Raw genomic sequence first — 27,777 nt, 5'->3', positions numbered from 1 at the left:
CTTTTCACTCATAATTTAGCTTTTATGGTCTAAAAAACCTAACGATTCGAACATTTGTTAAAATGTTGTAAAAAAAAAAACCCAATTATTTCATTTATCAAACTAGTATTTACTCAAAATAACAGATAGATGCACAGGAAAAACTGCTGTGCTCCTCTGTAAGCCCAGACTCTAAATAAGTTTTCATGTCACTGTGCAGTCTAGCCTACAAGATGCCAACACCAGCTCCCAAGCAGTTCTGCTTGTTTTTACAACTTACGAACAGAACACCTAGCTATGGAGTTCCAGATGGAGGAAAGAAAGCAAATGTCCATTCTCCTTGGCACTGAATGACTAGAAACAAGCTATTCAGTTTATTGATGGCAAGGTTTAAAACAAGGACCATGAGTTTAAGAGATGGGACTTCAGTAGCCACTGCTCAGAAGGAACCATGGTCTGCTTTCACTCTCCTAGGATATTTCATGCTGTGGTCTAGAAATGCTTTGTACAAGTGCTGAGAATAGGTCAGTGAGTACTCAGACACAAATGGGACATCTACATCACAACCATAACCCAGGACTACCTTGATGGAGGGAGCATAAAGCTCATGAGAGAGGTCAGCAAAAACTGGAGCAAAACAGTGTCTCCGGACCATGACACTCATGAACTCACAGCAGCTCAATCAGTATTCATGCATAGAGGTGGAAGGAGTCTGGGAACCCTTGACCCTAGCTAAGGAACTATGAACAGATGACAGCTTCAGGGGAGGGAGAGTCAGTTTTCTTTAAGGGTTTGCCCCTAGGAGGCCAACCACACCCCAGGAATATATTTGGGCAGTACAAAGTAGCTTTCATTATTACAAAGGATATGAAGTTGGGAAGTAGAGAAGTGAGAGTGGATCTGGGAGGCATTCCGGGGATGAGATGGGGAGGTATGATCAAAATGTACTGTAGGAAATTCCCTGAGCATAAAACTATTAAAAATAGTTTGTGATACAAGCAATCAAAATGATCAACTTAACTCTGTGAAATAAATGTAAGCAGATTAAAAAAAAAAAAGACATCTTAAAACTCCATAAAAACCAATGACCTGAGCAAACAGTATGATTCTTTCATGATTTGAGGAAATTTAGATTTTTTTTTAATCTCACTGCCTCAAGATACGTATGAGATACCAAAGAAAAGCAAAGCATTTTGCACCCAGAAAATATATGCTACAAAATATGGCAGGTCAAGTATAATTTGCCATAATCTAGCCTTTAACTGAGAAGTATATTTAAGAATCCCAGGACTGTAATTTTTTAACAGGCATATATAAATAGTTATAGACCCTACAAGACTAAATAGCCCATAACTGTTCATATGTACTGTATTCCTTTCAATACTGTATGAATATGTCAAGTGTAAACTATGCAGTGAGCATGATTTAAGATACAGGGATATATGACTTTTATAGCAAGAACTATGCATTATTTTATATATTAGGTGTAGCGTGAATCCTAATTGGTCTTAATAATAAAAACCCAGAGCCAGATATCGGGGTAAACGCTGAAAGATCAGCAAGCCTCAGTCATCACCTCTTACCTTGCCAACTCCTCAGCCTGAAAGGGGCTAAGCTCCTGTGTCCTCCCACCTTATATTACTGTCTCCACCTCCCCAGTGCTGGGATTAAAGGTGTGAGCCTCCACCACCTGGCTCTGTTTCTCTTTTAGACTGGATCAATCTCATATAGCCCAGGGTGGCCTTGAACTCCTGATCTTCTTGCTTCCACCTCCCAAGTGCTGGGATTAAAGGTGTGTGCCACCACTGCCAAGCCTCTATGGTTAACTAATGGCTAGCTCCACACTCTTATCTCCAGGCAAGCTATATTTGTTAGAGAACAAACAAAATATCACCACAATTAGGTTACATCAATTAAAAAGGATTGTGCTACATATATAGTCAGAGAGAATATTTGTCATGTAAACACATACCATGGTTAATAGCAAAAATAACCATTCCTTTCATTTTATGCATAGCACTGTATCTAGAAGTGACTGCTAGCTTTAGGTGGCTAGCAGTTTTAGTTTTGGGTGGCTGTGGAAAATTACACTTCTAAGTCTCTTTATAGCTATGTGGGGAGAAGTAACTAGGTCTGAGACACTGCAAAGAAGGCACTAAAAGTGAACATCTTCTACATTCTGCCCTTTAAAGGAGAAATATTCCCTCTCTTCTCATTTCTATAGACAGGGGAGGCCCCAATGGAGCTAGAGACAATGAATGTGAAGATAAAAAGTTTAGAGTATCCTGAAGTTACCAAAGAATTAGTACATTTCCTTCTAGAACAACTGTTATCTAAGAAGAATAAGCTTTTTTAATGAATAAATCAGTTAGATAAGTTGAGCTCTATTAAAATGTCCAAATATCCAGTTAGGTCTTTTACATTATCACCAATTCTTAATTTTTTATAATTTATTTTTATTTTATGTTATGTTCACTGTTTTGCCTGCATGCATGTCTGTCTGTATGAGGGTGTCAGAAGCCCTGGAACTGGAGTTAGAGACAGGTGTGTGCTGTGGGATAATGCTCTTGTACACTGTAAAGATTTGTCACGCAAAATGATTTAACAAAATGCTGATTGGCCAGTAGCCAGGCAGGAAGTATAGGCAGGGTGACCAGACTAGGAGAATTCTGGGAAGAGGAAGGGCGGAGTCAGGAGTCACCAGCCAGACACAGAGGAAGCAAGATGAGAATGCCAGAGTGAGAAAAGGTACCAAGCCATATGGCTAAAAATAGATAAGAATTATGGGTTAATTTAAGTGTAAGAGCTAGTTAGTAATAAACCTGAGCTACTGGCTGAGCATTTATAAGTAATATTAAGTCTCTGAGTCAATTATTTAAAAGTAGGTGCTGGGTATTTGTGAATAGGCAGGCAGGTGTGAGCTGCCATGTGGATGCTCTTCAATGTGGAATTGAACTTGGATCTCTTTTACGATAAGAGCAGCCAGTACTCTTAACCACTGAGCCATCTCTTCAGCCCCACCAACTCTTATTAATAAGCCCTATTATGAAGAGCCTATTACAGAAACTGGGAACTGTACCCTCAACAACATAAAGGATATAAAAGAGGCTGAGCCGAAAGTCCAGAGTCTGACTAAGCTCAGATTCGTTCTCACACTGCCTCCTTTCATATAATCTGTCTCTTGTGGTAAACTGTTCCTTGTTATCAATGCTGGTTTCTGCAAACTAGAACTGTTCACTAAGAAGAGAATTTCAACTATAATGTTACAGACCTATAGCATACGAGGAGTTTGAAGTTCTCAAAGGTCTTAGAACACTTAGAACCATGAATTATATGTTATTTGAATCTAAATAATAGTTATAGGGACATATAAAGGACCAAAACCATAACTGCTCTCCAAAGTGGTTCAACATTTAGGTGCTTGATAGTTAACACTTTAAATCTAATAGGTCAAGATAATTGCAAAAATAGATATTTTTTTGAATTCTTCCCAAGTTTTTCTTCTTTTCCAAATGTCTTAGAACCCAAACAAATTCCATTTCCGTGAAAGTACACTAGAAGAGGAAGGACTAGGTACTTACTATACCAGATGATATTTCATTACATATGATAAACATTTTAAGGCAGAATTAGTCTCATTCGATAGGAACACAGGTTTACAGAGCTAACGTTCCCAACACAAATCAATGAAGAAGAGCTTTAATTTGATCCCACATTAGCAGAAATGCTGTCCCTATTATCAAGATATAACAGTGAAACATAGATTTCAGTTTACATCAGAGTGGCCTTAAAAGGTGCAAGCTGTTGGAAGAGGGAGGTGGGTGTGGGATGGGACAACATACACTAAGACAGCATTTGCTGGCATCATTCAATGTGACTGAGGACCCAGAAGGATTAAGGGTCTACAGGTTCTATCTTGAAATTGCTCAAGAAAAATAACCAGATGTCCAGCTAGTTCAGACTCTTTGGGCTCAGTTTTAACTTAACAGGAAGGGAATTAGAAAGATAACAAATTCACATGCTTGCAAAACGCAATGATTCAAATGGATTTAGAAGCAGTTCCAGGTCTTCCCAAAAGAGAATTTATAGGCCTGTCTTTGCTGACACTGCTGTAGCTAAAGCTGGACATGTGATAATGCTCAGGTAGGGAGCCCCCTCACCCCACAGATTAGGAAACTGAGGCTGAGAGAGGCAAAGTACTTGCTACAGGTCACACAGCTTGGCTGGATTAGACAAAGCCATGTGATTTGTAGCTGGGAAGCCAGGATTCAACCAAGGTTATGACTGCCAGCAGCTGGCATTTCTTCTTTATAGAACTGAGAGCTTGGAGGCAGTTATTTGTAATTCATTGCCTGAAAATGAGATATAACATGTGAAAGAACTTCCATAGGAATTACCATGAGATATATCTTATGAGGACAAAAATCTGAGAGCAAAGTACAGATCTATCTAATATCCAAAAATGGGGAGAAGAAAAGGTTCAGACAGATGAGGGTTTGTGGTTATTAAATTCCGGTATTAGGGATCCTATGAAATTCTAAAATCTAAGTAATCAGCAAAGATAAATTATTATCTTTGTCTAATGCTTAGGACTTCAGTAGTAACTATGTATATCAGCTCTAACTCTTAATGCAATGAAATATATTAGAAAACTATTTTTCTGTAATTTTAAAACTATAGATCAACTTTAAGTGAGCTAAAACTTGGTTTTTACAGAAAAAGGTTTTATAGTTAAAACCACCAAATTTACGTAATAGTTATAATTACTACATTTTTGTAAGTCTGGAAAAAAAAAAAACTATACACAATCAAAACCAATCAACACACAGAGCTAAATTAAAGGCAGAGAATCTAGATGTATATAAATTTACCTCCTGTTTCTGTCAGACTCCAGACTCGACTTTCAAATGCTCAAAACACCTCCAACTACTGTCTTGTAGCTTGTGCACAGTCTCTAGGGAACACCTTCCTTTTTTTCCCCCAGACAGAATCATTTAATTTTTAAATAAAAACATTTAAAAATAAATTCAAATGCCACAGCTGCCTTTCTGGCAGCAACACTGCCACACAGAGAGCTGGTGTTAAAAGATCAGATTAAGAGCCTTCAGTCCTGGCACTAAGTGATGCCCGTAGCCATGCAAGAGTGATTTTCCTGCCGCCGAAGAGACAGGAAATAGAATCCTTCTTTCTCTAATAACCTGCCTCCTCCACGCCCTCCAGATTAAGGTCCATCTGGCCTCAGGGAAGAAATGAAGTGTCTGCTTACAGACTATCCTAAAATACAAGGTAGACTATATTCAACCTCAAACACCAATGAGACCCTGAACAATGAGAATAAACCCATTTGTGGCTTATATTTTAAAAGGCATACTCCCATCTTAGGAAATTAGAAAGAGTGAAAAAAGAAAAGATATACACAGAATTAGGATTTAGGAAACCATGATGTAGGGTCATTATGTGTATTAAGGACTGAAATCAAGAAATTTCAAACCCTTAGGAAAACAAATAGTTAAATGTTGAAAGAATGAGGTCTACCCTCCCAGACGAGAGCAGAAAAAAAAAGAGTTGCTAATACCTTACCCCCATTGGTTTTTCTCTATGGGGTACAACATCCTCAACCACTTCATTTCAGTCTTGCTTAGCCCTGCTACCATTGCACATTCTGTTCTTACTGGGACTGCTCATACAAACAACATAACTCCTGTGGGAAAATAAATTAGTACCTCCAGACCACCTTTCATTTCTAGCCATAATCCACAGATCGCAGACATAGATAAACCTGTCCTAGTAATTGCATATAATGGTCTGTACCTGCTGAGGCCCAAAGACTAACACTACTCCTAGGGATATTTCTAACTTTTCCCTTCTACCTTTGGGTATCACATCTCAGCCTGGTTACAGCTTGGAGGGTCACATACTCTTCTCAATCTCTATCTCCACAAGTAGAACTTCTTAAAGTAAGAAAAACTCACTAATCTAAGTGAGACCTGAAACAGTCAAGCTTCCCAAAGAAATGAAAATATGGGCTAGAGAGATGGCTAAAGGTTGAGAACACTTGCTGCTCTGAGGAACTAGGTTCTGTTTCCAGCATTCCCCTTTTGGCTTACAGCCACAGGTAACTCCGTTTTTAGGGACCTACTGCCCCCTTCTGGCCTCTACAGGCACCAGGCACATATGTAGCACACATACATACATGGAGGCACACACAGACATAAAGATAAATAAATTAAAAAAAAAAGAAAGAAATGCAAATATGCTTCTTGACACTTCATCAAAAGACATCTAATATAGTCACAGGCAAATCTAAGTAAAAATAGGTAAATGAGGATAATGAGGTATAGTGGTCATAGCTAAAAGGCAAAGGAAAACAGCATGTGAATTAGGAAGTAGCAAGGTTTATGAATAGAGTGTGCCCTTCCTCAACTAACAGTTACTCAAATCTAAACCCGATTTGGACAAATTAAGTCAGACAGAAATCCACATATAAGGCATGTACAAACTCAAATACAGGTTTGTGACTAACCCCAGCATATTTATTGTTAGACAAATGTATAAACAGCTGTTTTGAACAGCAGAGACAGAACACAGTAACTAAAAAGTGTAGGAAGAAGGTACCTTCTCTATCCAAAAAAAGTACCAAGTTCTGTGGCCCCGAGACTTTATGAATAGTTCTTCCTTTGTACAGCTGATCATACCAGAACAGATAAAGGATTCAACAATCCAAAAGCAAACCGTCCCTTTTCAGTATTCTCATTTTAACTTTCCACCTACCCAGAGCAACAAATAAGCAAAGTAAAGGAAGAGGGGATACAAGGAAACCACCAAGCACTAGAAAGGTAGACCCTCCTTCACACCTGCATGCATTTTTGACAGTATGCACTTTCCCTGGTAGTAAGCAAAACAAAACTGGTGAGCCACATGCCAGGCATTGGCCCATAAAAAGGTTCCTATCAGCAAAGCCTAAAGTGACACAGAAACGAGTACATTTATCTTGGATACCTTTTTTTAATACATAGACAACATAAAGAATTAATCATTAATTTAAAATAACTTTAAAAAAATAGCATCCAAAAGTCCCATTAGTTTATTCACAAAGTGAAGTTTTTCTATCTGATAAGTCTTCTGCTGAGTCTCAATGCTCACTGACAGTTGTAGAGATCAAGCTCTTGTCTTGCTGGCAATTTTACCATCTCTGTGGTTAGATGGCATTATAGCAAACAGATAAAATTCTGAGCAACACTACTTTTAATAATGGTAGCAAAATATTTTAACAATTAAATTTTACTTAAATATTTCATTAACAAATATATTTAAATTATGTTAAACTGAATATTAATAAGGTTCAGAAGTTGGAATGAGAATGCTGCATCCTAGAAATGTGAAATGTGAACATCAAGAAAATGGCAAGGCCAGAATCAGGTCTATAGTCCCTCATCTACAAAATCAATAAAATGGCAACAACTTCTAACCATCAGATCAACTATCTTACCTCTTGGGACAGGAAAGGAATGACCTGTGCACAGATAGCATTTAGTCGTTTAACAATCTCTGCCTGCAAAAAAGAGAAAAACAATAGAAGAAACAGTCAGCTGGTTATAGATACCCAAAATATTAACCGGATGATATTAAAAGACACTTGTATTTTGGCTGGCAGTGCCTAAGGAAGAGGAAAACTACCTTCTAAGCAAGCCCATTAAAAGGAGGAAGTCACAACAGAGCCGCATTAGCATTAGCGGCAGGATTTATGAAATAGCATTCATCTTAAAATTTAATCTTCAAGCATCAGGGTAATATAAAATGAATTTAATCTGTACGACTAGAAACCAGTTTTCAAAAGCTTTCATCAGAAGGACCCTTGCCCAATGTAATGATTTTCTCAAAACCCTGAGTCTTTATTTAATTCAGATACCACCCATTTTTTTTCCTCTACATATCCCAACTGTTTCCATAACCACAAGATTAGACTTCCACAGTTGTGAACAAATATTTCTTTCACTTCCCTACCCTCCCTTAAGTTCAAGCAAGCCTCGAACTTAACAACCTGAGATCTTCAGCCTCCAGAGTACTTGAATCTTAGGAGTGTGCTGCTGTACCTGGCAGCCTTTCCTTGTCAACACTTCAGTGGGGCTTTTATACTTAGTTTCCAAACTCCTAGGAGCTGTGTGTGGGGGGAACAGCATTAATCAAGTAAACTAATGTAATTATTAATTGCTAAGTAGTACGATATTTTCAAACAGTAAAGGTTTCCAGATCTGTCAGCCAGGGTTTTCAGTGTATAGTTTAGAACATGCTAAGGTCTTAGTACACTTAGACTATAGAAGCTATTCTTTAATACTTTTGGAAATACAGGGACAAAATGTATATATCTTGTACACACATTTCCTGCCTTGGAACTAGGATTTTAAAAAAAGAAAGAAAAAACTTGCTGTTACATATTTTCTTTAAAAACCTGTTTAGAACTTTACTGATGTTCACCTTAGTATGCATCTTCAGATGGCATGTTATACACTTTACGATATGCAGAAAGCTTTTAATATATGCACATATGTGCACACAAAATTGCTCATATTTTAATGATGGGGTGGTGAAAGAGGGAGGTTAAGAAATGCTAAAAGACAGAAAATGTAAAGCAATTACTATTCCTGAGACATTCTTAAAATAAATTTCACCCAGAATCAGTTCATTTTATGAAAGCACACAAATGTTCTTTTTCTTGCTAAGTCATTATAGAACAGCAACACTGCTTATGCAATTGGAGGCTTCCTTCTTTTTGCAGCAACCCTTTTAACTTTGTAGCTATGCCAGCACCTTAAAAACTTCATCAGTCAACCCAAAACAAAAATTCACCATGAAGTCCCCAATGTAGGCTTTCCATTCCAGCCTGCACTTAACGAGAAAGACAAAGCCCAGAACCAGTAAACAGCAGTGACTAAAACTCCACTGTGCTGCCCTGATTTAATTTACTGCCCTGGCCCCACGGATCATTTAGCCATCCTTTAAGAATGCTTAAACCACCATGAAAGGCTGCAGTGGGAACCACTAAAACCCCTCTCCACCTGGATGAACATTCCACAGTGGTGATGGAGTTAAATTCTAAGGTAAGTTAAGAAAACAGAACAGCATTCAGGAGGCTGAATGCTCGGTGTCTCAAAGGCATTTGGTGGTTAGGCTTTTTGTAGGGAGAGGTGGGGATAGGAATAAAAGATAATGAGACTTTGGGGCAGACCAAACTGATGATTCTTATACTTAGAACCATCTGCCAAGCATATTTTCCTCATTATGTTGTTTACATAAATAAAATAGTCCCTTGCTAGGAGGATTGAAAATAAGTATGTGGGCATGTAGGAAAACTGAGTTCTTTAATTTGCCTACATAATGTAGGCAGTAAAAACTACTCAGGAAACTCATTCATCTGGTCAAATAAAAAACAAGAGGTATTTGGTGCCTTAATAAGCTATTTTATGTTCAAGCACCTATTTAAGGCAAAAACAAAAAACAAAAAAAAAAACCACCAAGATAAAAAGAACAAACGTCTTAAACACTAAAAATTATGTATGCTAACATATACACCAACAGAAAAAGGAGGGTAAATCTTCAAACTTTTTCTTTAAATGTCTCCGCTGGTTTAAAAAGACTTCTTAATTTCTTTATGCTGTCATGCCAATAGATTTTCATGGACAGGCTAATTGGCAGCAAGGGGGTGGGGTATGTCTGTGTGATTTCATACAATTAAGCAGGCCATTCCTCACTTTGAAAGCTAAAGTTGCCTCGGAAACACTGCTGCTTCCATGGTCATCTAATTTCACCTCTTTTGTCCCACAGGACCAAGCTTTGGGGAGGCATCATTTATTTTCAGGCCTTTCCACTGGGCTTCAGCGATCAACCAGTAATACTGTGGACACACACTTCTAATGGCCTATGTTTTGAAACTGAGTCTAATCTAATGGTGTGGGGCCCAAACTCCTTTTCTAGCACAGCCATTAAAGGATGTAGGTTATTGCTGTTGTCACCATTGATATTTGTCATTGTAATGTAATTAGGGCCCTAAAATGATGCATTACAGCCCTTGGCACAGCTTCTATTAAAATCTTTTCTTCTGCTCACTGAACTGCGACCTGCTTTCTGATGAATAACAGACAGACAGCTTTAGGGTAAGAAGCAGATTCATCAAAGAAGTATTTTTCAGCTTTGGGGAAAGAGGGAAAAAAGACAACCTAGGAGGAAAAGCCACAATACACATTTGAATTGCATCTGACCACTTGAAATTCTGATTGCAACTGATGAATCTCGCTTAGACAATATATTTCTAGTCTTTGAATCACATGGTTAATCAGGACTCTAATCTGCTATCCATCAGCCTATGCCAGTTCTTTGGCTTCCAATCAAATTTATAGGTGATGTAGGTCACGCATCCCTGAGCAATGCATTCACAGATAGCCCATTGAAAAAGGCAAAGATGCTGAAATACTGTTCGTTGTTAGAATTACTGAGTGTTATTATAGCATTGATGCTTTATAGGCACTGCTAAACTACTGCCTTTAACACCCATGATACTCCAAATCAGCATTAATAGTCCTAATAAAAGGACAATTGTTCATGTCAAAAAATGACAAAAAAAAAAACAACTCATACTTTGACAAATACGTTAAACAACATCTGACACTTCTATTACATCTTCTCTATTCACAAAGATATACATTTAAGAAAAGCAGTTGATAGGGCTGGAGAAATGGCTCAACCCTTAAAACTGCTTGCTGAAGACCAGAGTTCTCTTCCCAGAACCCACACCTGACAGGTGACAAGGGCCTGTTAATACCAGTTCAAAAGGATCAGACACCCTTTTCTGTACACACTAGCACTTGCACACATATATGCATACATATATCAGGCCCATACAAATAAAATTTCATTCAAATTTTTAATAAAAAATAAGTTGGACACATTTTCCTACCCTCAATTCATCAATATTCTATTTCTTTTTACTTTCTTCATATCATATTCCAATCAAAAGATTCAATAAAATGACAATCTTCCCTGCTCAAAACAAACAAGCAAAAAGCCATTTGGTTTTGGCAGAATACCTCAGAAAAAAGTGACAACAAAAAAGACATTTTATGAAAACCCTGTGACTATGCACTCAACACCTGGTACTGTGTGCCGCCATGCTAGCTCTAGAGAAGAGAAGAATGGGACAGAGTGTCACCAGCCATAATGACGGGAAAAACACAGGGGAAATCTCAAGTCACTCATTTTTAACTCTTATACACAGGAAAAGATTTTTTTGCAAAATAATAAGGCTTTTTTATTTAATTCATTTATTCATTCATTCATTCATTCATTTATTTTGGATTTTTGGGACAGGATCTTGCTACTTAACTCTGGCTATTTTGGAATTCTCTATGTAAACCAAGCTGGATAAAACTTTTTTTAAAAAAGCTGCCCATTCCACTTCCTCCAACAAGAACTGTTTGTGGATACTGAATGCATATTATATTGAACAATATGAAAGTGTCAATGGCACAACTTTTTTTTTAACTTGTCTACATTTCCCTCAGTGAGTTACACTGAAACAAAGTCTCTATTGAAGGTATCACTAAAGCAATGTTATCCTGGTTCATGTTTTGAACTCACTTGTATGTCATTTCACTGTATGGTGAAGTGTGCTATAGAGTGCCAATGCACAACTTGGTTAATTGAACACTTTCAAGTACCCCATTTGTCCTAACAAGATACATTGGTAGTGCTCATGCAGCAATATGCAGGACAATGTCCTTAAGAGAGAACAACAGTGACCCTATATCTCATGAAACTATTCCAATCTGTCCTTAAAGGTCTTATGAAAATTTTCTACAAGTATTAAATTGTACTCCTCCCTCTTACCTTTGAGCTTTCTAAAAGTATTTCTTTAAAGGAAACCTTAGATAGTCACCTATTACCATATTACCTGAACTTTGATATTATATTTAATACTGCTCTACCATTAAGAGGGAATCAAGAGAATGCTATATTATACAGGGAAAGATTAATGATCCTTGTACCTGACATTCAGTAAGTCATACAAGGTCAAATCACTGCAGTTTTCAAGTCTGAAAAAACAATGTAACTGATGTTATCAATTATGCTCAGCCCCTCAGAGAGGAAGGGCAGGAAATACAAAAAAAAAAGGATGAGAGGGAAAAGTAGGGTTCAGCAGGAGCAAGCAAGGAAAATTAGTTTCTCTGGTGACTTTATTCTCAGTTTTCACAGAACAGGGTGGAGCTGGTTGAGAACCTGATTACAGGTGCTTCAAGCTCTGACATGCTTCTCTCAACACTTCTCTGCCAGTATCACAGCAAGTAATGTCAGCTACTTTGTTTCTTTTCCTTCCATAAATATACTGGAGCCTTTCAATGCTAGTTATAATTACACATTTTTACACCTAGGCATAGCAATAAATACTCTTTGTGACAGCAAATGAAAATAATATACCTTGATTCTCCCAACAGGACTATGATTAAAATGATGTGAGAAATACCCAAAAGGGAAGAATTCTGGATGCAGGAATAAATAAAACCAACTCATGGTCCTTATCAAGGTCTCACAGGGATGCCGGTACTGCATATCCATCAAAGCAACAAGACAAGCTATATGTTAGATGGAAAATCATGCCAGATGATTTGGTCATTTCTCCCTGGTCACATCCAGGCATGTCAAACTTGGAGGCCACAGGCCACAAGCCACACATACCCTAAGACAGCTAAGAATGAGGCCCAACACGTTTACAGATAAAATCATGTTTCGATGCCAAAAAGTTAGACAACACCCTGGTTAGGTTAGACCTTCTTTATCTGTTTTCTTCTTGCTTATCAATTTTTTTCAATAGTTCTTCATCTATGTGTACATTCCTGAGTATTTTCCTCTCTTCCTCCCAATAGCACAGTCTTTTATAATGTCTTCATGCTCCCTCTAGTTACCTGAAATTTTAACTATTTGAAGCTATTACTACCAAAACATCCTCTCAGTTCTTTGAATGTTTTCCCACAGTGATGAGTACCCCGTCTGATCAAAATCAAAGTTGTGATTTGTTCCTATTTGCCCAGATACATGGCTCTTGTACATTCTTGTTATAGAGCTGGGTTAGACAGCCTGGGCAGGTGAATCACAGCCCTGGCCAGCTTGTATGGAAAGTACTTCAAGGACAGAGGCAGAGATTCTTTCTTAAGTCTGTTCTTGTTGCCCCTGCTGCCTAAAACAGTTTTTACCAGGCATCCCAGGACTCATTCCTCACCATCATGTTAAGTCTCAGTCCATAAATACCCTCTTACTCCAATGACTGCACAGAAGAGACCCTCTTCTCCTACTCATTGACCCACTCCAGCCTTGTGTCTTGGCAACAACTGTCATTAGCTGGAATTATCTGTTTACTAATTGCCTGTGAATCTTGGTATAAAGCAGATAGAGTTGGGCCTGAAAAGATAGGCTCTGAACAAACTCCAAGGTGATGCTGAGAGATTCTACTGGTCCATAGAACAGGCAGACCTCAAGGAGAATAGCAAAGTTTTAATGCATATGAGCTTGATGTAGGCAGCCATGTGGTTAACAAGGACATTCCATGTGGCTGAATACAGAAGACATTTAATGTATCATTTTGTAAATGAAGTATAATCCAGGCCAAGCAGATGGAATTTTATAATTTTTTGTAGCATGCAAAAATTGTTATAGAAGAGCTAGAATACAGCAATGTACCAACAATAAAGGACTATTCATCTAGAAGACTTACTCACATTCTAATTTGGTTTGTCTGGCTTCCTGGCACATATCTTTTCTGACATTTAGGAAGTCATGTCATTTAAAAAGAATTAGATGTATATAATCTCCCTGGACAACAAGAAAAAAATGCAAATTCATTCTGGATGACTTCTGAATGGTGAGTCAATGATTAAAGTTTCCATTCTGAATTCCTGGCAGGATATGCGATTTAAAAGATTATTTAGAAACAGAATGCAGATGTAGCTTAGCCTCCTTCTAATATTGCTTGTAGCAGATTACTGATCATCTGAGCCTTTGACATTCAGTATATCTGCTAAAGGGTACACCAGGAGAGCATTTTGTATTCAGAGTTCAGAATAAATTCTAGAACAGTACCTGGAATAAATCAATTTGGTTAGAACAGTCCACAGAAAGGCCTTAGTCATGCTGCACCATCACAGGGCTTATAAGAAGTAAAAGAACAGTTCCTAATAATTCAATGTGCAGAGGGTCATAGGAACTACACATGCTACCGTATATTCACACCTACCTCATACCTATTAAAACATTGTTTAAAATAGACTATGAGAGCCAGGCCAGAGGAGCCATGGACACAGCTGTAGCACAATACCTCCAGAGAACAGGTGCCTTCATATTAAGGCCAGGAATTGCTTCAATGTTCCTTGTTTCACGAGCCCTGAGCATTAGGTAAATTAACTTGCAATTCTACTTTCTGGTTCCCAAACAAGCTCCTCAACGTACTTGACAAACCTGTTTGAATACACTCTTGTTCAATGTTTTAAAAATTAGAATTTTTTTTGCCAAGAGAAAACAAATATCTTGCTTAATTTTTGCTTTTTGTTGTTGGAGTGGTATATTCCACCCAAGAGGGACTCTCACTCGAAACTCCTCATCCAAGCTTCTTTCAAGAGCTCATGCTGAGATGATCAATCCCTTTTCCCTGAGGGAAGCCATCTGGGATACACTGGCCCAAAAATTAAGCAGCAAAAAGGAAGTTCCATACAACAGATTGAGATGCCACTTGCCCCAGTAACCATAAAACCCATAAATGCTCCCTGTAGTCTGGCTTCTAGCTACTTTTATGCGGTGTGCATGTGCGTGTGTTTTAAATACTCCACAAGGGAAGTTGAGAAAAGTAAAGGTTAAAAACTATTGTTGTCTATTTGTGGTTCTATAACCTAAGTTACTTTTAGAATGCAGTCATTCCTCTGTCTATGAGAGATTTGTGATGGGAGCCTCCACAGACATCAAATCTGAAGATGCTTATTATTCATAAAATGGCAAGGGATTTGAACAGAACCCACACATACTCTCTTGCTATCACACCTAACAGAATGTAGATACAATATAAATAGCTTTAATGCACTTCACTGTTTAGGAAACAACGATGGACAAACATGAGCTTAGTACAAGCACATTTCTCCCCTAAACACTGAATCTATAGTTGGCTGAACATACATAAATGCAACTGTGGACATAAGGGCTGACTGTATTTCAAGTTACTTTAAATTGCATCATGCATGGAATTTATGATATTTAAACACATGCACCTTAGTAAAGGCCTAAACCATGAATATATTACTGCCTTTTTATTCATTCAGCGAGTATTTATTAACTGCCTACTTACTATTGTCAGAACTCTTAGGTACTGAGTGGAGACATGGGTGAAGTGAACAAGACAATCCCTGCTGTCCTGAAGTTCAAAGCACAGGGGTAGAGACAAAGACAAGTACATAGGCATACAAAAAAGAATTTCAGGTATTGAAAAGGTATCTACAAAGAAGACAATCCTAGGATAAGGGTGAGTCTGGTTTGGATAGGATAATCAGGAAAAGACAAAAGGAAGTGATTTAAAAGTTGAAACATGGTCAATAATATCTCCCAAAGCAGGTTCTATATATATCATACCTTGCAGAAGTTATTAACAAGATGCTCTCTGACCAGATGGCCACACTCTTTCTAAACAAAATTAAACAGCTTTCTTCCCTATCAGACATCTTAAAATGTTCTATTTGATAGTATTAGTTTAATATCTTTGGGATGAAATACACAAAAAGCAATACTACTGAAACTTCCTTGACTATGGAAACCTAAAAGCTCTCATAGCAGACAATATTCTCAGGAAACAGCTGGTTAGAGATTTCACAAATCAGACCTCACCCCAGATATATTAGCTCAAAATCTCCAAGAGTAGGACCTGGGAATCAGTGCTCCATTTTAAAATTCCTTCTGTAATTTTAATGTACATGTAGGATTGAAACCATTATGCTAGAATACAGGATACATCCAGTAAAAGTCAGTGGAAAGAGGTGCAGAAGCAGTCTATCTATTGGGGTCTGACTGTGCAGGCCTTCAATGCCAAACTCCAGAGTTTGAACTTAACTTGGTAGGCAGCAAGGATCTACCAGGGATAATTTCTAGGAAAGTGGTAGCAAGTTATAAGCATGTGGATATTTCAATGTCTTTAGGGTTCTAGCCCTCTTATTGCCACAGATTACATTTAAATGGTTATGGAAAGAAGGGATAACAAACATAAAACATACTACAAGAGGAAAGATGGAAGTTGAAAGAATTTTAGAGTAAGAACAAAATGAATTCTCCAAGCACCTCTAACTTAGGAAATGAAACTATGATTTCAGATATTGGCTTTCACTCTGAGCTAGCAGCTGTGGCACACAGTATAGTGAATGCAGAAGGCTCTGACCCCATGAGGTGTTACAGTCCACCAAGGAAGAAGATCAAGCAGAAATAAACACAAGAAACCAGGCCTAGTGGTGCAGGCCTGTAAACCCAGGTACTAATGAGGAATCATCAGTTCAAAGCCTGTCTAGGCAACAGAGTAAGCTCAAGGCCAGTCTGTGTAGTGTAATGAGACACTGTTTCAGAATATAAAGTAAAAAGAGGGCTTGGGTTATACAGTTAATTTAGCTCTCTGGTAATGTGCTTGCCTATCATAGGCAGAATCCAGGGTTCAATTCCCTACTCTGGGGGGGGGGGGAACGGTTAAGGATAGTGGGGAAAATCCTTATATGAGACCTAGTAAGTCCTCAGTCTTTAATAATTGTCTACTACTCTGTCAGATTCCATGTCACATCTAAAACAGTAGAAGAACAGATAGGATTTACAAAGCCCATAATATAGTAAATGAGATGGATAGTATTTCTCAATGATTAAGGCAGAAATGTTGTCCTGAGGAACTAAGATAAAGTGAGCCTGAAAGATGAAGATAGAGGGGCAGGGCAAGAAAAGACCATTCTACAGAGGTAGCCTGCCATACCAGCCTAAAGCATCCACAGCACAGGAAAAGCAGTGGCAGCAGATGTGGCTAGAGAAGTGGTTCAGACAGTCTGTTCCCACCAGGTAAGACCACTTAGACATTGCCTTACTCACAGTGAGTGATTCTAAATATGGTGGCAAGGAGTGCTACATCAAGTCACACCAACTATCCTAATAATTAAAGAGAGCCTGGTTTGTGCAGGGTACGTCACTTAATGCTCAGAGCAATGTGAAGAGTTTTACACTTCCCTATTTTAAGATAAGAACAGTAAAGTGTTAAAGAAATCCCCATAATCAGAAAGATAGCAAGAGAGAAAGAAATGCAAGCAGGAACAACAGGGGGCAGATTTTAGAAAACCTGTGGCCTGGATGCATGGTGTAGCTAATGAGTAAGAAGGAAGCACAAAGATCTTGTCCTCCCCCTGAGGACTTCCTGCCTGCAGAAACTGGGTAGACAGGTTAGCTGACTTCCTTACATAAGCTCGCTGGACCTCAAGCAGGCTTGTGGAGGAGGATAACATTTGGAAACATGTTGGGTTTAACTACCTATGAGACACTCAAAGGAGAAAGACAACAAAAGGAAGGCAAAGCTCATCTACTTAACAGTGAATCAGATAAAGCATCCAGAGAGGAGAATAAACCATACTGAGAATACTGGCAGATTTTCCCTGCCCCTAAACATGACCCAATACCAGAAATGCAGGGACAGCAAAGGCTACCAGTAAAGACAGTCAAGAAGCAAGCCAACAGAACCTCTGGCACCAAGGTCTAGTGGACAATAATGGTAACGAGAGTGACAATAAGGCAAGAAGACACATTGCATGGAGAGAACTGTGTGTGGCTGGACTGGATTTGGACAACAGAAGGAGTCTATGAAACAAAAAAGAAAGCCTGAATGTACAGCTACACATTAAGGTAGGCAAATCTAAGGTCTGGGTCAAGGTTTGTTTTGGAGAATAGTTACCGCAAGGGATGGAAACAACTCAGCCTAAAGTGTCTATAACATTCTGAAAACACAGCAGATGTAAATCATCAGCTATGAATTCCCAGATCTGCAGGTGATTTTCTAATTAGTAATCTAACTGAGCCATGACTAAGTAAATTCCCAAGTGAGCCCAAACTCTATTTCCACACCTTGATATGAGAAGAGTTGCCCTAGACATGAATGGCAGAAGTACCTATGCAGACTGATGTATGAATAAAAATCCGTTGCTTTAGAACTGAGATCAGATAGTACACCAAATTGAGTGGCTATGGTTAGGTGTTGACTGAAGCTCAGGATTTTTTCTGTTCTCAATTAAGCAAGTATCCCTCACTAATTTACACTACACTGGGGAAAGGCTGCAGAGCTCAAGGGGAGGCTAAGGAAAGATCTAAGGTAGCAGAAGATGTCAGACCCTCTGGTACAGTAACAAAGGAGAGACAAGTGCTTCCTCAATTGACTAAGAGGGAGGTCGCAGGCCAGCTCCAGAAAATTTGCTATCTCTCCACTTTGATACACTATGACCCAAAAAAAGACATTCTTGTATTTACGTTCTGCTACTGACAAAGGATCTCTCTTCTGTTTTCTCAGTAAACAGACACCTGCCCTGGGTGCAGGAAAACTTATACATAGTAGTAAGGAGCAGCAGCAGCTTCCATGCAGGAGGGAAGAGTTGGAATCGATTTTATTTATTTATTATTTGTATTTATTAATTAATCGATTTTTATTTATTTTATTATTTAATGATGACATGGTCCTAAAATTTAAGACTACAGAATAAAAGTTATGAGATTTATAGAAATGTTCTTTTCACTGAATAGATGGTAAAAAGTAGGGGAAGAAGAAACCCCTGAAAGAAGAATTTACAAGTACTTAGAAGAATTTAAATAAGTTTTACATTCCCAGAAGTACAACCTGCAACGCTCCCAAGAGCTGCCAACTTGTGAATCTGTCAAATGTCTGGCCCATGCTGTGCATGTTCATGCCACCTAGAATTTGATCAGACCTTTAACTCAACTTACTTTTGTAAGTATTTAAGATCACACTTTACTTTATGAACTTCAATCTCAGACTATGCTCACTGTGTAAATAACCCTGATGAATCTTTTGATTGACTATTCTAAAATGTTAGCCATCCCCAGATCATCACCAATTAGCAGGTCGATAAGAGGCTTATGGCCAGGATGTTTTAGTTCAGGTGGGTGGGTTTGTCTTGTTTATGTTTTAAAGATAAAGACACAGACCACAAAAGAAGCTGCATGTTGACTTATATTCCAGTACAAGCTCCTTATCTCATTGCCCAGTTTTATCAAATGTTCACAGAGCTGCCGAAGTCCATGGACCATGCTCTGGGTAACTCTACTCCACAGTAACAGTCCTAAATCCCAAACTGTGGCTTCTTTAGCCTTAAATTTTAGTCTATGTGTCTTCATGGCAGCAAGCTTCTCCAACACAACCCTAAGAAATAAAACATTTCTTACCTTCCTTCCCGGCTTAGAGAAGCTAAATGGCCATAGCTGTAACACTACTTAGGAACCAAATGAGTGAAGTCATTCAGGGGTCTTCCTACTAGATCTTGCTGCCCACTAGTATGGGGTTGAACCACAAATTATAAATAGTATTTTCTTACTGAATACTATGAGACATTGAAAATAACATGAAATTTAAGATCAGAATAGCCAGTAGGATACTGGAACTAGCATGAATGTATTTCAGCTTAAGTATGTTTGAACTTCTGCAATAAAATGTACTTTTAAGTTGGTGTGCTTTAACTTCTATTTAATAAATTCTCCAAAATGATTCTTTTTGATTACTTACCCCAAAATGAATCTAAGGATTTAGAGGTCAATCTAGGAAATATACCAAAATGGAAAGGGTGTTTCCAAGTCACAGTTTAGTAGTACAGGGTCTTAGTGAACAAAGAAGGGGGGCAAAACCCAAAAAAAACCACTACCTTCTCTGTAGCAATGTAACAGTCCACCAGCTAGTCACTGAGTCAGGGCTCTGAGCACCAAGCCATATACAAAGCAAGGATCTACAGGGAACTGCCTCTAGGACCTCTAGGGTACCAACAATCACAGGTGTTCAAGTCCCTTCTATAAAAGGGTCTAGTACTTACATGTGAGCTATGCACACCCTCCTATATACTCTAACTCATCTCTAGATTACTTAAAACATCTAATGCAATGTAAGTGCGGCGGCGTGGGTAGCAGTTATACTTTATTGTTTAGGGAACAGTGGAAAGATAAAGATAATCAGTACAGACAAGTCTTTTCTTAAGTAATTTTTATCAAGTTACCTAATGATAGACTTTTTTGACACTTTAAAATGAAATAAAAACATACTACTTATTTCATGTATTCATGTCTGAAACCTGACTGGTGAATTCACTGAGGGACATAGCTTCACCAGTCAGTATATAAAGGGAGACTACGCAGTCCCTGTCTTCAGCCTTTGCCTGGTCCACAGTACCTTCTTTAGCTTGCTGAAATTCTGTTAATATTTAATTTCCTTTAATATTACTTTCTATAGTGAAAGCAAAGAATCTAAGCCCTATCTTTAAAGAGTTCAATCTAACTTAGACTGAGAAGAACAAAGACATTACTGTGTTTGAAGAAAGCATCTAGAATAGAAGCATGGAACCCTTAATGAGCACACCCAGGAAAACATTTCTACCACCATTGTTGATGATTATGTCATTACATTCAATTGGCCCCAAATTAACACTAGCTCTACGTGGTGTGATAGAAATTTAAAGCTGTGGGCAGATTTGAAGACATCCCACACCCTAAAGCAACGTATGTTTCTGACAGTTACAGCAGACTATATGACAAAGCAGTAAAACCACACACTGGCCCCCCCGCCACCCGGCTAGATATGCGGCTTCGTGCCACCAAGCAATATTTTGGTTTACCAAAATGTTCTCTATGGGCTTCCTAATTTCATGTGTATTCAACTTTTCTTACTATCACTGCTATTTTCACTCAACTATAGAAGCTTAAGCTTAAGAAGGATCAATGGGTACAGTAACACTTTAAAATGTAATGCATGCCCCATATTGAGGGGAGGGGTTAAACACACATAATTTATGTTTATCATAATTCTTGTGGTTAGCGCATCAGGAACATAATAAAAAGCAGAAATATTATTTTTTTTGAAACAGTTCTGCAAGCGAATTTAGACTCAGATTCATATTTACTAAAGACTTCACAACACAAAAAGAAATCACCTATCTGGGATTGTTAGTCAGAGGATATAAGAATTTAATAACAAAAACAAAGCCGGGCGATGGTGGCGCGCGCCTTTAATCCCAGCACTCGGGAGGCAGAGGCAGGAGGATCTCTGTGAGTTCGAGGCCAGCCTGGTCTACAAAGTGAGTTCCAGGAAAGGCGCAAAACTACAGAGAAACCCTGTCTCGGAAAACCACCACCACCACCAACAACAACAACAAAAAAAAACAAACCTGAGAAATACAAGAATAATTAAAGTTTCAATGGCTGATAAATAAGTTAGAGGGTCTTGCACCTATACTGACATTCAGAATCTCTCTAAAGAGGGAAAAGTTAAAACTGAAATTACTTAAAATCCATTCTATCAATATAATAATTATGCCAACAATCACAAAAAAGTGATGATTCACAAAAACTTACAAAGTCACCCAGTGGCCAAAAGCTTTCCCTAAAAGGAAATGTTCCACAAACCACCCACTGTCCATAAAGGATTTCCCCAGCTAACACTCTTGTAGTCTGGGTACAGAATACAAGCACTAATAGTAGCATCCTGGAAGTCTAGGCAAGAGCATAGGTTCAGCACCAGGAGAAATGAAAAAACAAACTCTTCCTTTCCCTCCCTTCCCACCTTCTTTCCTAGACACTCACACTATAATACACCTGACACCAGTTTTTTCCCATTCAGTGTCTCTCTGCTAATGTCCCCATGTTTCTCCCACCTTGTAGAGGATAGTGTCTTGGGGCCTTCTGCAAAGCCTTGCCATAACCATGACTACAATACCACATGGTTCCCTCCTTTCTAGTCCTACTACTGTTCATCTAACTCAGACCCAACCTCCTCAATGCTGTCTCTCTGCTCACATGATTACAATCAACATTCACTGATATTTGCTCTTGGACCTTAAGCTAGGTGCAGAGAAGAACATACGAACAAAACAGATGTGGTCCTGGATTTTCATGTGATTGTCTGTTTCCTTCAACAGTCCAAGCACTCTTTCTAGCATGTGAAGTCTTCAATAATCACATCCTAAACCAACTCCTACTACTGTCTACCTCTGGAAATGCTAACCACAGCCTGAACATGCACAAAACATTCTTGATTCTGTGGCTCCCACTTATAATCTTCCCCACTCTGTTCTCCCTGCCTAAGGGGTCTTTGCTCCTTAAAATTCATCTACCACCTTCCATAACAGCACCCTAATAGTTCCAGAACTATTTTCTATCACAAGCGTCTCCACTGTACTGTTTACATTGAGAAGGCAAACCTTCTTACCTCTTATAACTCCATAGGTCTCAAAGCACCATCTAAGTGGCAGTATGAGGCTAAGTAACTATTGTTTGATAAAAATATAAAAGCCATCACAGCTTTGATGTGCCAAGGACTACAATCTCTTATCAAATAACCCTTCCAACAAAGGAATAATGTAACTCCACAAAGCTAGGGTTTTTTTTTTTTCATGTTTGCAAGTTAAAATCTTAACTTTTACAAATTCAATCCTAGATACTTAGATTTAAGAAGCTATGTCAATTTATAAAGATGGTTTCCGAGTATTCCCTAAGCAATACAATATAGCAACTACTTATACAGTCCTTACACTGTATTATGTATTTTAAGTAATCACGAGATGGTTTGAGGTATAAAGGAGGATATACACAATCACATGTAAGTAACAGTGAACCTCAAATAAATAAAAAGAAAACAGTAAAAGTATGGAATGTCAAATACCGAAAAAGCAGGGGACTGAGAAGTGTAATTTGGAGGCAGGGATGTGCATTATCTTACCAAATCACATCCCCAACTGAAACAAAACAAGACAAAACAAAACAAAAAACCCTTCAAGCTCTTGTTTAAAGTAATAAAAAATTCTATTCATTCTACTTCTATCTGGTTAAAGCAAGCAGAAGCCAACCAGACCAGCTAGATCGAGCATTTGGAAATGAGGGTTTTATACAGAAATGTGCTGTCTGACCCAGCTCCGTCCAAATCCACCACTCCTGTTAGAGCTGCAGTGCTCATTCTATATACCACAACCTAGAAGAGGCCTTTTACTTAAGGTATTTTGGAATTTTTAAACCACAATTTCTCCATCAAGAAACCTAAATAAGCACCCCCAACCCCAAAAGTTAAAACAATAGAGTAGCTATGAAATTGTTACTTTTTATTGGTCATTTTAGGTTAAGTGTAACTTAAGTCTCCCACATTCTCGGCACAATACAGTAGAATTTATAGGAGAGAGAAAAAAAAAGTAAGAAGTCAGGAGTTTGCTGGGCAGTGCAGTATCATAGTTGCATGCCAGCCTGGTCTACAGAGCAAGTTCCAGGACAACCAAGGATACACAGAGAAACCCTGTGGAGGGTGGGGTGATAGCTCACAAGCTCACTGATTATGTGTCTTAGTTACGGTTACTATTGCTGTGATGAAACACCATGACCAAAAGCAACTCGGAGAGGAAAGGGTTCATTTCACTCACAGTTCTATACAACAGTTTATCATCAAAGCAGTGAGGGTAAGAAGTCAAGTAGGGCAGGAACATGTATGTAAGAACTGATGCAGAGGAAACAGAAGGATGCTGCTTACTGGCTTGCTCATCATGGCTTGTCCAGCCTGCTTTCTTATAGTACCCAGATCACCAGCCCAAGGCTGGGCCCTCCTCCATCAATCACTAATAAAGAAATGCCCTATAGCCAGATCTTTGGAGGCATTTTCTCAGTTGAGGTTCCCTCCTTTCAGATAACTCTAGTTTGTGTCAAGTTGATATTTACACCATATTTTAGACTTAACTATTTAGAGAAAACTCAGGATTCCATTTCATTTCATTAGGACTGGACGGAGTCAACTACAATGTATTTTGTCCTAAGCAGAACTTAAGTGAAAGAACAGAAGGGCTATTTTGCAGCAAGATGTGTCCTGATCCCTATGCTAGGGCAAAAAAAGGGGGTCCACTGGATTCTCAGCTGGCCCAATCTACAATATTTATCTTGGTACTACCCAGGCTGGCATCCCAGGAGAATTGCTGGGATGACTGAAAAACAATCTTTCTGAAAATTACCTAGAAAAGGGTAACAGTAATTCTAGTGCCTTCTAAGGGCCTCAGATAATACTGACCATTCAGTATAGTCCATGAAAAAACATTCTGTCTTACATAATAGCAACATAACAACCATCTAGATATTTTTCATAGAAATCAAGAATTCAACAAGAAGCTGAAGAGTAAAAGGTCTCCACTCTTGAAATATTTTATTACCTTCCTTTCTTTATGAAAACAATGATTATAAAAAAGATCATGTAATATAATGTCTCATTCAAAACCTGCTAAAACTCCCATCAACTCCACTGTGTTTACCACCATGGGAAAAAGAGGAGAAAAGACTCAAGACAAGTAGAGTTTGAAGGACTCTTCAGTAGTCATTCAAGGCTGATTCTTGGCCTATACTCTTACTCAAAGAAACCATAATGTGCCCAAACATAAAAATGCAACAGAATTAATACTTTATACTCTCTGGAGCTGTTTCTTAACCCTAACACTACTGAAATTTTAGGGTGGATACTTTCTGTTGTAGGGACTGTTATGTACACTACATGATGCTCAGCAGTATCCTGCCTCCACCCACTAGAAGCCAGTGGTACTAATAAGTTGTAGCAACTTCAAGTTATCACCAAATGTCTCCTGGAGAAAGGCCTTGGTTTGAGACTCCTGCTCTGGAGTAGGAGCTCCTGAATTTTTGTTTGAATCCCAGTTTTCTTTCCAGATCAGTAACTACTCCCTGGGGGGCGGGGGGCATACAATTAACATTTAAGTGCCAACAACCCTCACTCTAGAGAATCAAAAGTTCTGCAGTCATCTAGCCATTCTCACATGTTTAAAAGGAAAAAAAAAGGCACAGTGATGGCACTATGCTTTCTTTTGTTGGAAATCTCAACTTCAAAAGAAAAAGTATCTAGAGTTTGTGATCATCAGACAAAACCAGCTGTAGGATCTTTAAAAGGAGGGTGGGGGGGGTGCAGGAAGGAAGAGAGAAAGAAAGAAAAAGGTAGATCCACTAATTTAGCACACTTCTTTGCAAAAATAAAAAACACCCTCATCAGATTATCATTTGTATTATTCAAGCTAGTTGTATATAGAGCACAACAGCAGTCTACCAGGTACATTAAAAAAAAGAAAAACTCACATGAAAGGTTCACTGAAGATGCAGGCATTGCCAGAGGTTCAGAATTTCAGCTCTGAAGCCAGATTTCCTGGACCTAAATACTAATCCTGCAACCTACCAGCTGCACATCCCTTATTATCTTGATTTCAAGCACAATGAGTATATCTTGACCCCTTTCTCAAAAAGGGGAGAACTAAATTAAGACATCAGAATAAACTGCTGCATCCTGGTACCCATGAGGTACTCAGTCAACCTGGATTTATGATCAGTGATGCGTAATGAAAATCTCTCTAACTGTACACAGTCACTCTATATAGAACTCTTGCCCTAGAACAGGGACTGTTGTTATGATGTGGTCATAACTGCTCAAAAAAGCCAAATAAAATAGTCCATACCACAGTAGATGGTTCCAGATCATGAATGCTTGGCAACAAATAATTATTAGAACTGCCTACAATATCCTAACATTGTTCAGACAGAGTTTCTACCAAAAGCACAAGCACATAAAAACAATTGTATTTCCTCTTACATAACATTATCTTAAACCTTTAACTTTCTGAAATGTCATCATACAATACAGAATTAAAAGATAACTTAAGGGCTGGAGAGATGGCTCAGTAATTAAGAGCACTGGATGATTTTTCTTCCAGAGGACAAAGATCCAATTCGAAGAACCCACATGGTGGCTCAAAACCATCTGGAACTCTAATTCTAAGGGATATGACACCCTCATCACCTCTGTGGGTACTTCATGCACATGGTGCACAGACATACATGCAAGCAAAACACTCACATAAAATAATTTTTAAAACTTAAAAAATTAATGATAGAGGATAATCAACCAATTCTACCTTTTATCTCATTTTGTTTGTGGTAGTAAGAACTGAATCCAAGCCTTGCACATTAGGTAAGCAAGTACTCTTAACTTCCAGCTCCCCACGTCTAAACCCTACATTTTAAAACCACCAGTCCCCAGGTGCAGACTTCTGAAAAAAACTGAGATAACATACTCTAACCTCTGATTGCCTATCTAAGGCCTTTTTGCTCATCATAAAGGTATGTTTTCCCTAGGAGCTCAGAAACAAAGAAAACATGAGTAGCTGATACTCAGTATAAGGGGTGCTGCAGAATATACATGAAAAAATAAAAAATTAAGCAATTCTCTTAGCTATTCCATCATACACTCATTTGTTTCCTTTGCTGGGTTCCAGGCATTATTTTAAGTGTCAGGGGCATAGCAATAAGTAAAACACATTTTTCCTTTCTCAGGCTTTATACTGTTAACAAAAGAAGCTGATCTCTACTAATTTTTTAATTCTAAAGCCAAAATTAAACATTTCTCTATTATTTACCATTAAGTCCTTTGCTTAAAATGATAAGCTCATTGTTAACAAGCTGAATAGTCCAAACTTTCCCTAAGTAAAGATTCCTGATGGAAAAAGGTACAAAAGCTCCAAGGATTTGAACTGTCCAGCTCACTGTTAGCCACATCCTTCCCAAGTGCCATGAGATAAACCTCAGCTAGAGACAGACGTCTACACTGACTTCAGAAGTCAGGAGGCTAGTTATACAACAGGTGATAAACTCCTACATATCCCTTTTGCACACTGATCCTTGGAAGAAATATTACAGATCACATTGTAATTCATACAATTTTGTATTCTAAACAGTATATGCCAAAGGAAAAATACAAACAAAACCTGGCCTTAAATCAGCTCTTGTACATTTTAATCTACATATTTGACAATAGCTGCTCTAAGTCTGCATGAACATTACTTCAGCCTGAACACTGATCCTAAGAGAATTAAAACACTCCAAACCATCTATTAATTAACTGTGGAACTTTGTTACCTAACATCTGCGTTTTAGTTTACTAATGGACAGGATAGGGATAGTTTTGACACTGCCGAGGCTTAAATGAGAGATGGAAAAAGCATCTTGCAAAATATGAAGTACTATTTAAACATACATTTCTTGGTCTAACAGGCAATTATGAATTTAAGAAACTAAAAAAAAAAATTTTACAAGAAACTTTTTGGGCTGAGTGCAGTTCAGTTGCAGGGCACCTGCCTACGATATGCAAGGCTTCAGTTACATATCCAGAACCAAAACAAAATGGCTGGCAGATCCTGCTGCAATTATTTAAACTCTCTATACATCTCTGCCATGTCACATGTTGCAAAGTTGAAATAAATAATACTAATGCTATAATTTTTATGTTACTAGGAAAAGTAAAGATTACCTCCACAATAAATTATGGACACTTGCTTACTATTAGAATTACTCTCTCAACAACACTATGCCATCTCACTACCTCAACTATCATCATCTCTAAAGTTCCCCAGCCCTTTAAAAGAGCTAGAAGACTTGAGAGAAAGTCAGCCAAACACACCACAGGACAGTTAAGATCAA

General features: G+C 38.3%; 1 protein-coding gene across 11 annotated transcripts in view; it reads right to left on the bottom strand.

Moving 5' to 3' along the window:
- Tle4 (TLE family member 4, transcriptional corepressor) overlaps window positions 1-27,777 on the bottom strand; it is a 143,124-nt gene that overhangs the window by 102,934 nt on the left and 12,413 nt on the right. For all 11 annotated transcript variants that reach the window (XM_052761533.1, XM_052761530.1, XM_052761534.1 and 8 more), the window contains exon 5: window positions 7,469-7,531. In XM_052761533.1, coding sequence (XP_052617493.1) covers window positions 7,469-7,531 — 63 coding nt within the window. The remainder of the gene's footprint in view (window positions 1-7,468; window positions 7,532-27,777) is intronic.

This window comes from Peromyscus californicus, unplaced genomic scaffold (genome assembly GCF_007827085.1).
Source record: "Peromyscus californicus insignis strain IS unplaced genomic scaffold, ASM782708v3 Scaffold_4__1_contigs__length_199733344, whole genome shotgun sequence".
NCBI lineage: Eukaryota > Metazoa > Chordata > Mammalia > Rodentia > Cricetidae > Peromyscus > Peromyscus californicus.
Note: the sequence above shows the minus strand (reverse complement) of the source record. Positions and strands in the feature narration are given on the sequence as shown.